The sequence below is a fragment of the Spodoptera frugiperda genome, chromosome 24 (genome assembly GCF_023101765.2).
Source record: "Spodoptera frugiperda isolate SF20-4 chromosome 24, AGI-APGP_CSIRO_Sfru_2.0, whole genome shotgun sequence".
NCBI classification, from domain to species: domain Eukaryota; kingdom Metazoa; phylum Arthropoda; class Insecta; order Lepidoptera; family Noctuidae; genus Spodoptera; species Spodoptera frugiperda.
This window is the reverse complement of record NC_064235.1, coordinates 1,654,001-1,666,445: the sequence shown is the minus strand read 5'-3', so window position 1 is coordinate 1,666,445 and position 12,445 is coordinate 1,654,001. Positions and strand designations below refer to the sequence as shown.

At 36.6% G+C, this 12,445-nt stretch overlaps 1 protein-coding gene across 3 annotated transcripts; it reads left to right on the top strand.

The window, feature by feature from the left end:
- Positions 1-2,927: 2,927 nt before the first annotated feature.
- LOC118278373 (uncharacterized) lies at positions 2,928-10,563 on the top strand. Of its 3 annotated transcripts, none has more exons than XM_050703405.1 (2): positions 2,928-3,118; positions 4,489-10,563. In XM_050703405.1, exon 2 carries the CDS (start codon positions 4,916-4,918, stop codon positions 9,890-9,892), a length of 4,977 nt encoding a protein of 1,658 aa, XP_050559362.1. In that variant the 5' UTR covers positions 2,928-3,118; positions 4,489-4,915; the 3' UTR covers positions 9,893-10,563. The 3 variants fall into 3 exon arrangements, with proteins under 3 accessions (XP_050559362.1, XP_050559363.1, XP_050559364.1); XM_050703406.1 differs by lacking the exon at positions 2,928-3,118 and adding an exon at positions 3,150-3,301; XM_050703407.1 differs by lacking the exon at positions 2,928-3,118 and adding an exon at positions 3,409-3,427.
- Positions 10,564-12,445: the final 1,882 nt, after the last annotated feature.

The window sequence follows — 12,445 nt, the reverse complement described above, 5'->3', positions numbered from 1 at the left end:
TGAAACTTGGTATAATTATACCTTATTATCCTGGGCATAAAATAGGATACTTTCTATCCTGAAAAAATGCGAAGAAAAAAAATTCTTTATTTTTCAGTTTTATTCTACAGAACGCGAGCTCAACAGCAGTAGGTCAAATGAGGGTTCTCCTTAATTATTATGGGCCTCGCCGTATTTGGGCCCAATAGATATTATAAGATGTCATTGTCAGAGTTACTCAAAATGGAGAAATACAATTTCCACGCGAAGACCGACATTCGCGCGGACGGAGTCGCGGGCGGAAGCTAGTAAAATACAAAGGGCTTTATAAAATATCACGTGGATTTATTTTTTGACTGAACGCGGTTTTTTTAAACCTTAAAACGGGGAGTAAGTATAAGAGTTTTCACTTCCCCATAAAAGAGTATAATTATAATTATGCATTTCTAAACTTATACCAATTTAGATGATATTTTTTGGTCCTTGTATTACTCACTTTGTCACTCATATTTTCTGTATTAAAAAAATACACGTGATGTTGGTTGGGGGTGTGGGGATTTATCTAAAACCTCACCACATATCATCAAGGGGGAGGGGGGTCAAAAAATCGTTGAAAAAACCTCACGTGATTAATGGACGACCCCAATGGGAGCTAGCTAGGGGGCCATTTAGGTTGATCCATGTAAGACATAAAGAAGAATCATCTTTGAAGGAGTCTAAGCGAGTGCCCAGGGCGCCAGGCAGCAGAGATGCGCCGCGACGACGCAAGACGCGCCGGCCGAGGAAATGACGGCAGCATAGGCGTAGCCAGGGGGGGAGTTTTGGGGGTTCAACCCCCACCCCCCCCCCCACTCTCGAAAAATGCGTACCTAGACATTACAGAGCGTTCTTTTTCTAGTTAGCATAGTACATCCCCTGTTTGGCAATAGTCCCTCTTTGATTACCTATGAATCTGTTTATTACATATTACATAAATTGTTTTTTTACTCATGAATGAAGGAAGTTTTGTTCGTTTTACTTTCTTGAACCCCTCCCGATACTAAAACCTGGCTACGCCTGTGGACGGCAGTGCCAGTTAGAGGCGGTTTTAGTCAGTAAGAGTCTGATATACTCTCTCTAGCCTCGGTAGAAGTCAAGTCAAGGAAAATAAGTGTTTTGTAATGAACAAAAATATCTTATGAGTACTTAGTTATTATAATTGTATTTTAAGCATATTATTGTAATCTATGTACATACGTACTTACAGTTTACTTGAGTTATACATATTTCTTTATTTGTTATTTCATGTATAATGTCTAAATTAATGATTAAAATGAATTGTTTTTTGTACAAGTATTAAATATATTATTATTCTCCCTTCTGAAGTTGTAACCATTATTTTTTAGATACAAGATAATAAGTAAAAGTTTGGTATAATTTTTTTTCCTAATATTAATCTAATTGTTGGCAACACAGTGTAAAGATTATTAATAAACTTATAATAAAGATATAGACTGGACCGATATGATATTTTTTTTTGTGTATGAGAATGGTTTAGATTCACAATTTTGTCCGCTGGAAAATGTTTAGTAGGTAGTTGTTGATTTTGGAATGTTTTACATTATCGGACAGACGGCGCTACCATCGCAGTAAATATTAATGACGTTAGATATTGTCAAATTTGAATAATAATTTTCATCAAAATGGTCCAGAATTTTTAAAGTATTAAAAAAAGTTTAAAATTACATTAAAGACGTGTAATAAACATATCAATAGACTTCATATATATTCTGATGTACCACAGAAATGGACTAAAATTAATTACATATTAGTATACAATACGATATTGAAATTACCAAATACTTATTTCACAATTAAAAACAATTTATTTAAATGAAACATTCATTTTTTACTTTATTAATCATCTATATTAATCTAAACTGTTATTTCAACGTTTTTTAATAAAAAATTAAATTAATATTTAAATGCCCTTCCTGTCTCCCACGAATTTTATAATTTGCTGTGCCCGACAGGGTCCATAATAAAATTGTGCCTTAATAGTGTATTTTCCAACACCTGTGTCCATTACAATAATAATAATTTATTATAATGTGTCGTGTCGGCCAATATAAAAGCCTCGACATCCATCTTAGGAGGCTGGCGTTGGGCGGATGGATCAAGGGTCTGATGCAGAAGGCAGTACTCCTCGAAACGGCACGTATTGTGAGGAGGTTTCTGTCTCTGGAGCCCTAACCACCGGTAGCTTGGACCATGCTCCCGCTACTGGTCGGCTCCTATTTTTATATTTTTAAATGTATTTTTTTTTGTATTTTATATTTGTTATATTTAAAAATATAATTTTAGAGAACTTTTAATAAATATATGAAAATTATAATGGACACAGGTATTCAATTATTATATATTATAATATGAATACATGTACATTATAATATTGTATATGAACGTCGTCGGTTTGACATTTGTCGGACTGTCAAATTCAATTGACAGATACGACAAACGTCACTTTCGCTCGAGACCGCACCATCACCCTTACGGATCGGTTTACAATAGGGATGATGATTGGGTCAAAAATAAATTATTACAACTTTACAATACAATAAAATTTAAAAATATATTACACTCTCATTCATAGGTTTGATGAACTATTTAATTTTCGATTTTTTCTTTAATTTTCTAGAAATAAGTCTGCTATTTGTCGAAAAAATTGATGACGTCATAATAGAGTATTTCATACAAAGTTCAAATATCGTTTTTGACGTTTCGAAAAAAAGTATTGAATTTGACTAGTAGGAAACTTGCGTATTGTGTCAAGCCAGAAATTGATAATAACAACGATTGCGTTCATTGAGTATTTGTGTTAGTAATATTAAATCTAATTAGTAAGCTGTAGAGGTGGTTTCATTTTCCTTATAATCTATAATACTTGAATACTGGCAACACTGCTCTGATAATCAGTCGATTGACCTTGAAAATTCGAAGTAAACATGATTAAAGTAGAACTACAATATTTTGGTTGAAAATAATTACAAATCCTGCCTGTGATGTCGGTGTTCTACACAACTTCAGTTAATTTAACGAATTCATTGTTAAATATGTGAAAATGTGACGTTGAATTATGTTTAAAAGGCGAAGTAAGTCGGTGAGTAACACAGGCGTATCTAGTAAACCTATAAATAGTGTAGCTTATTGTTATTGGTTAGTGTTAGTCCACAATACTCCGGTGTACTAGTCAAATGTTACTTCTGAACAATATAAACCTTGTTGTGACAATGACGAGTCGACGACAGAATCTTACTTCTCACTAATATTAATGCAAAAGTTTGTGAGTTTATGTATTTGTTTGTTTGTTACTTAATCACGTCGAAACAGCTGAAGCGATCGGGATGAAAGGAGGATGCAAATCCTGGTCCCACCTTCCAATAGCTATGTGTGTTACATCATTGGATAGGTAATTTTGAGCTGAATAAAAGTTACTATGGCGCCGAGTTGCAAATCTTAGTCCGTTCAGAGTTATTCTTCATTAAACATGGTAGTTTTATCAGTAGCCAAGTTGTACACATTATATTTTGTAGATGTTCTGAAACTCTGGCATCATCCTTTGGAACAGGAGTAGATTATGGCGTGGAATAGCACGTAGGATACTTTTAATCCCACGGGAATGTGGACGAAGCGAAGTAATTCGGTACAGTTTACTAGTTTACAAGAATAAGTGATTACATACGGCTAGACAGCTGTCAAGCTTTGGTAACCAGTGTAAACTGGCCGTCGAATGTGTGTGAATATGGTACAAAGCGAGGTCTTGATAAATTGGTTGCATCTGGCGCGATAATCACCCGATTTGCTTTATATCGTCTGTCTTGAGGTCAATGCCCCCGGGTAGCGCGCGGAATTTAAATTTTCTTTAGTTTTTTTTTTTACAATTTATATCTCGATATCGGATAGTATGATAATAGTCAAAAGTCAAAATTATTTATTTCAAATAGACCGGGAAGGCACTTTTCAACGTCAAAGCAAATATTACAATGTAAAGAAAACAATATGTCTATCTGACTGTCAGTCCTCTAGTTGCTCTATTTGCTCGTTCCAAAGTATTCTATGTTGTCATATGTGTTCTCCATAGATTTCTATGGAGAAGAACGAGCAAGAAACTCCATAGATCTAATAGGATTATAGTATGCAATCTGCGAAGATTTTCGGTTGGTTCGTTCGTTGAATTAGAGTAGGCCCCCAGATTTGAACCGACCCTAAAACTATCAGAAATTAGTTTCACAGACGTCAACAATAGCACAGATGTCGCTCGCGTTGCCGGCCGTACTCTGTCCCTTAGTGGTTGGTTTAAAGTAATCGAGCCCGCGATCCCGCTAATCAGAGCGCCGAACGCGCTCTCGTTTCGATTACTTTAAACGTAAAGCAAACTCGTACTAAGGGTACTGGTGTCAGTGTCATATTAAATAGCGTTAAGTTTGACATTAAATATGGCTGGTCCCACTACAATACCTTTGTTTACAGAACTCCAACGGACTGGACATCGCGAGAATGAAACAATATTAATTCCTTCACACAATATTTGTGGCAACTGTCGCTGATTCTGACGCTACTTATGCAACGTTCACCAGGACAGGTAGTATTGGACCATGGGCACCATCACCCTCAACACGAGCTCTGCTGAACAGGTATAGCGACGAGGTGGTTGTCTGTAAGAGTCTGACACTCTCTCTCGCCTCACCCAAGGCTGGAGAAGTCATTGGATGATTTTCTTCCTCTAGAAAAGGTATATCGGGTCCGAAATAAGTTGTTATACTGAATTAAATACCAGCAACCTCTAACACACTTGTGAGACACAGTTGTCAGTAAGAGTCTGACTGTTCCTTTATCTTCAACGGCACTTGATGACACAAAACCCGGTATTGGTTAGAAGCACAGCAACACTGCCAAAATGTATAGGAAACGAGAAGGAACGTCCGGCATTAAAGGCCAGCTTTACGAAACAAAATTAATCAGCCTGATTAACTTCAGAGCAAAGTTCGACAACAGCCTCAAAGATTGTTATCTAGCGACCAACATGGCAGACATAGGCACATTTGACGATATATGCTTCAGAGCTAAAGCGAAAATTGGGAAAAATAATAAACAAATCGCCATTTTCATTCAAGCGAAACACAGAGAAGCAGACAAAACTGTTTTGACGCTAAACAGCGCAAACGACTTATCTAAATGGTTTGATAGCTACCTCACCATCAAACGTTCCTTCAAACAAGACACCAAAGACGTCTTCTTTAAGGGAAAATTTCAAGACATTGACTCTTATTTCATTATGTATACAACAGCTAAAGATGATCGCGATAATGTACGATTTGACACAGAAGTGGCTCATAAACTCAACAGTTTAATAGCTACAGGGAACGATGCCGTCCAGCCGAATCACAAAGAAACACATGTGGAATTCCTATGTGACATAGTCATGAAGGAACAGCTAGTCGAGCTGGCTACTGTATTTGCAGAATTTGTAAATAAAGACGACAATACTGTGTTGTCAATGAACAACGATCTGATACTCATTTACCACGTGATTCTGGCGAAAAAGTTCTTCCTTATAAGCGAGATTCGGAATAAAAACGAAGACAGTGAACACAGAATCGCTCGTTTTCGTAGTGAGTTTTACACAAGCGATGATGAATTTATGAAATTATTCAGAGACACGCTTTACAAAGAAATTCTAAAGAAAAGAGCACTTGATGATGTCACTAGGAATGAACTGCTAGCAAAGCTACTTGAGGAACCTTTAGATGTTCAAATATTGGCAAAACTTATACACAGCGTTGTGACACTAAACAAAGATACTGGAAAACTGGAATTTGTCAACAAATCTGTGGGTGAAGATTTAAGACATAGATTGGAAAAGGTAAAAGTCCTCCGGGCGAATGTACATGAGGCCATTTCCATAGCCGCGGAAGAAATACTGAGATCAAAGGAAATTAAAGTTCCAGTGCCATTCGGCAACAAAGATCTCACAGTGAGAGGGAGTGAAGATACTAATGACGATTTCACAGCAGACAGCATACTTGTGAAAGTCAAAAACAAAATGGTGGAAATGTTATTGCAATCCGCACCGGGAAATATAGTCACGATAGACAAAAATGTGGAAAAAGAATTTTCGAAAATCAACATCGATTTAGCTAGTATTGTGGGGAATATTTTAATAGCAGACCAAAATAGTGAATACATGCAATTCTCAGACAATACCGACACACTAGGTGACATTGCGAAACAGTTGTTTTCCGAACTACAATCCGCAATACCAAATTTACAAGATTTTAAATTTAATGTAGATGTTGAAACGTTTCCAGTGCTTTCTTTTGAGAAGATAGATTTAATAGAAGATGATATTTCAGCTCTCGCGACAACTATTGGTACGTTTCTGAATAAAAACACTGATTCTGTGATGCCAACGACAGATAATATCCTACGACGATACCACGTGGCTCTCACACATAAAGTATTGGACATTTCTGAGATTATGGGTGAAGACGACGATGCGTACAGACTGGCGACATTCCAACAAGACTTCTTTGAGTCAGAAGAAGATCCGCTCGTGTTATTTAAACGACATTTATATGCCGAAGTACTGAGAGGTAGGAATTTACATGAAAATGAACTTGAAGGGTCGTTGGAACAGCCTCAATCGGTAGTAGACGAGGCTGCAAAGAAACTATTAATGAACCGAGAGTTTAAAGTCTCAACCGCTTTCGGAAACAAAGACATCAAACTTAAGAAAAGTAAAGCAGAAAAAAGATTAGACCATTTGAAAATGAAACTGTGTGAACTGATGAGTAAATCAAGTGACGATAAAGTTGTTACTATTGAAAAGTCTCTGGGAGAAGGTTTTCTAAAGCTCACTGGAGGCATCGCAGGCATCGTCGGGAATATTTTGGTTCTAGACGAAGATACGCACCTTTTTAAATTCACCGACAATTGGGAATCGCTAGAAGACACTTCCAAAAGGCTGTTCACAAAACTGAAGAGGAAGACTCCCAATTTACATGAATATAAATTCAACGTAATCGTCGAAAGATTCCCGAAGCTCTCGTTCAAAAGAAGTGGAGACGATGAAAAGGTGGCGAAAGATTTCTTGAACAGACTTCTGTTTTACACAAACCAAGCTGACGAGAGAGGCGTCGAGAAACGTTTAAAAGACGAAATTGAAGATCACCAATGTTTAAACGTCGACAGTATCAAAGTGACAGCCGACGCCATTTTCTTACAATACCACGATCAAATACAACAATGGTGGATGTTGAAGGAGGCCGAGTATCTCACGAAAAAGAGTTCGCATTACGAAGACGCCTTGAAGTTGATCGTCGACAAACCCCTTTTGTCAGTGTTTAGTAAAATGTACGCGATGAAAATGGGGAACATTTTTGATATAACTTTCAATGAGCACGCGGTGAAATCATTGAATCTAACAGAGAAATCAACAAACGTCATTTTCGTAACGGAAAATATTCCTTTGACAGTAGTAAAACTGATGCAGTCTTTGAACAAATTCAAACACACTGTCATGGATTTAGAAGATCTACTTCAAACGAAAGACTACTCTACACTTGTTGCAGAACTAACAAAAATAGAACAAAACAAAATTATAATACTAGCGTGCGACAACATACAAAGAAGCTCAAATAAAAGATTAGAAAATATTTCAAATATTTTGAATGAAAAACGGATAATTATCGTCACAAATACAGCTGTGCTAGACACGGTCCAGATATATTTTAAAGATATAAAAGAAATAAGAGACGACAGATGTAGTCTTGCAGACATGAGTGAGAAGTCACAGAAAACTGTTTTACAAGCAAAAGTAAATTTTCAAGATGTCGAAGTGACATTAGACACAATCGTTGACGAGGAATCGATGCAAACCGTCGAAGGAGTTGTTTTAAACGACTTTATTAATAACGAAACAAGATGTTTTAGTAACTCGGTTACAAATGTAAATTATGAGAAAGTTAAACATCTTTACGTGGACAGAAGAGTGTGTATAGTGTGTAAGGCTACAGAGGCCAGGTATATTATTCCTAAACAAATAGTACTTTCCGATCTAAATGGCTTGTCGAAGGTAGTCCTGTTGACTGCAAAGCCAGGCATGGGAAAATCAACTTTATTGACCCACTTGTCTATTAAAACTAAAGAGTCAAACCCAGCAACTTGGATAGCGAGAGTCAACTTGCTGGATCATTGTGAAAAATTCAATAAATGGCAAGAAAACAAAGTGAGAATTGATATTTTAGAAACTTTGAAGTTTTTGTGTCCAATTATTGTCGGAGGGAATGGAAAGAGCGACTTGGAGTTCGATTTAGAGGAATCGGAAGGTGAAGTACAACTAAAATCGTGTCGTATAGACAATCCCTGGACAGTGTTTGAAATAAAAATGTTCCTAGACTACTTCAATAGGAAGGAACTTATCTTTTTATTCGATGGTTTCGATGAGATATGTCCGCTCTATACAGAAGTGGTAATGTCCTTATTAAAAGTTGTGCGGAATTACACAAATAGACATGTAATGTGGATCACGAGTAGGTTTTACGAGAAGGTGATGTCAAGATTGGAACAAGAGTTTGGTCTACCGTATGAAGTCAAGGGATTCAACGATGCCGAACTTGACGGATATTTGTGGAAATATTGGCAATCAACAATTATATTGAGGACATTGAACAAACGTCAGTGCAATAGCTTGTGTAGCTTCATGGAGTTTATGTCCCTATATTACTATAATTCGGATAGGCCAAGATCGTTGAAAGCCCTGATTAAACAAAAGGAAAATTATCAAATTTTATTTCTGACAGTTTGTTTCAATTTTTTACACTATCTGAGGAAGGAGCTCAACATCTGCCCTGACGATGTGATGCAAACGTTTAACCTGTTTTTCCACGACTGCACACATTCTTTCCGATTTGTGGATCGCTTCGATACCCCGTTACACCTTTACCTATGCGCCAATTATTTCCAAAACCAAGTAAATGATGAAAGGATAACACCAAACAGATGGAACTTAGACATAAACGCTTTCACAGTTTACGACAACTTTATTGAAACAAAACTCAAAACTATAAGATTTCAAGAGAAAAACAAAATCGATTTGCACAATCCGGACAATTTGACGATTTACGAGAAAATTCGTGAGGTCTTCTTCGTGAAACATTACAAATTGGGCGCGTATGCTGTCTTTAATCAGGACCTTAGCAAAATATTTGACGAAAAGGAATTATCAAAAATAAGAAAAACTATAGAAAATATTAAAATTGGCACGGAAAAGACTGGACTGGTTCAGAGCATCATTAACGGTATACCCACATTTATTCATAGGACGTTCACCGAATATTTCGCAGTCGAATATATTTGTCAATTATTAAAATCGGCCACAGGGACAGAAAGCCAAAGAAAGATTTGGGATTTCATTTTAAACGTCTTATTTTTAAAATGTGACAGGAACGTTCGTCAAATTTTTAGCTACAAATTAAAAACAGACAATGTGTTGAAAGCAACAGTATATGAGCATGGTGAAACAATTTTTGATTTGTTATTGACGCAGGGGACGGGCCTTTACGCTTACAATCCAGATGATTTCAGCAAGGAATTGTATATAAAAATAAGAATTCCTTTCATTAGTGCCATGCGGGATGACTTAGTAAACTTTGTTACAATCATAAAAAATCTAAAAGAGAGCATGTCTGAAGATTATCAGAAAGCGAGGCTATCTAGGGGGACATCATATTTGATCTATGTGACAGATAGAATAGAATACGAGCCGTTTAAAATAAGGAGAGATATTTTGCATTCACTTGACATGGTCCAGGATACTCCGTCTGAGTACCTTGCCAAAATTAATTTTAATATGACACCGTCTAGCCGGCGTTAGGGGGGGCAATGCGATACATTCTGGGGGGCGCCAAGGTCTGAAGTTGGAGTCTCTTGCCTCTCCTGATCCAAACCCTCAGAAATATGCTCTACGCTCTGTGCCTATGCATATTTTTCAGTAAAAAACTAACACTTGATATTGCTTCCCTCAAGTGGGCGCCTCAATATTTTCGGCCGGGGTATCAGTGGCCTTTACGCCGGCACTGCCTTGAAACTGACGTCCCGTCAACTGACGACCGATTTTGGTGAAACTATGTGTATCTGTGTCACAACACTAAAAATTTTATCTTCCTAGTCTCACAGCAAAAGATTTTATCTCAAGTTTTTAGTGTGGGAGAGCCATGCTTCGGCACTGTTGGGCCGGCTCGACAGGAGTGAAACCACGGCCGAGCAGTACACCGACGTGAAACAACGCTGGCGTTGCATTTCGTTGTGTGAGTGAGGTTACCGGAGGCCCAATTCCCCCCTTCCCAATCTTCCCAATCCTTGTTGATTTGTTTATTGATTGATTCCTAATCCCTAAAAGGCCGACAACGCACTTGTTAAAAGGGTGACTTTGCAAATATTCTTTTTTTTGTTTTAGTTTTTAAGTTGGACATCTTTATTTATTTTTTTATTATTTTATTTGTTAATTAATGATTAAAAGAAATTGATTTTTGTACAAGTATTAAATGTTTTATTATTCTCCCTTCTGAAGTTTCAAGTTTATAATAAACTAGCTGCTTCCGCGCGGTTTCACCCACTATGCTCGGCTCCTATTGATCGTATCGTGATGATTTATAGCCTATAACCTTCCTCGATAAATGCGCTATTCAACACAAAAAGAATTTTTCAAATCGAACCAGTAGTTCCTGAGATTAGCGCGTTCAAACAAACAAACAAACAAACTTTTCAGCTTTATAATATTAGTATACTTAGATTAGTATATATGTAGATGTAGAAGTATAGATGGGATTTTAATGCACACTTGGTGCCTGTAGATAGTAGATAACACAGGTTTAGACCGGAGCTGCGGACTACCTAGCGGGTTACCGGAGCTCCGGCTCGAAAAGCAGGAGTAGGAACGGGGTGGTTTTTACCCGACTGCGCCAGAAGGAGGGTTATGTTTTTCGAGAGTATGTATGTATGTATACATACTCTACAGAAAAGGTGGGTGTTGGCTTGAGAGGTGTCCTTAGATTCGTATTTACTGTGAGAGTGACACTGGATATATGAAAATAATAAAAAAATGGCGGGTTTTTGGCGCCAAATTCGAATAGTGCTCACTCTCTAGCCTGAACGACTCGATGGATTTCAGCTATCAAAATATAAAAATAATAAAACTAAAAGAAAATAAAAAAAGAACTTAAAAACCCGACTGCGTTTCTTTATAATATGAAAATGAAAAATCCCTAAAACAAGAAAGTCATCCCCCGCTCTGCTTAGCTCCTATTGGTCATAGCGTGATGTTTTATAGCCTATAGCCTTCTGCGATAAATGCACTACGCAACACCAAAATAATTATTCAAATCGGACTAGTAGTTCTGAAGATTAGCGCGTTTAAACAAACAAACCCTTCAGCAATTGTGGGGATATTCTCGGGTTTGATAAAAAAAAAAAAAAAAAATTTATAGCCACTTCCGCGCGGTTTCACCCGCTCTACTCGGCTCCTATTGGTTATAGCGTGATGTTTTATAGCTTATAGCCTTTTTCGATAAATGGACTATCCAACACAAAAATAATTATTCAAATCGGACCAGTAGTTCTGGAGATTAGCGCGTTCAAACAAACAAACAAACAAACCCTTCAGCTTTATAATATTAAGTAAGTAATAAGTATAGATAAAAAACTAAAAAATAAAATATTAAGTATAGATAGATATGTTTGATTTACAAATACAATATACTGTTTATTTCATATCAACTAATTTCGATCACGAATGCCGACAACGTAAACAACATCAATAAAATGACGCACATTATTTTAAATCTCGGGATTTCCCATAAAACGTAAGTAAAGGAAAATTGCCAATTTAGAAGTTAGAGCGCCCTAATTTTTCGTTTAAAAGAAAATACAGTTACATTAGGGTAAGCCAAGTAATTATGTAATAGTTTTCATAAATAAACATATTAGAATAAATAGATATTTCAAGTTAAAATTGAACGTGCCGCTAATTAGTATCGCGTTCCAGCCACCCGTCAATTTTGATATTATGAGCATTTTGCTTGACGATTAAACGCTGTATTGTACATTGATTTTAATAAATGTATTTTAATATTTTGGAATATTTAATAATGTAGCATTACTTAATTATATTTAATAACAATATCATTACATTAATAGACGACATATGGAGACCAGATTAGCGATATATATAAGAAGGGCCAAATTAAAAGTACCTTTAACCGACGAGCATGCACGAAAAGACTGATGACTGTTGATGAAGCGAATGAAGTATGTGAGAGTCGTAACAATTGACGGTCCATTGTCTCTGCCTACCCCTACGGGAGACAAGCGTGAAGTTATGTATGTAATACTAACAAAATTGGACTAACGAAAAATTGAAAATAAGTAA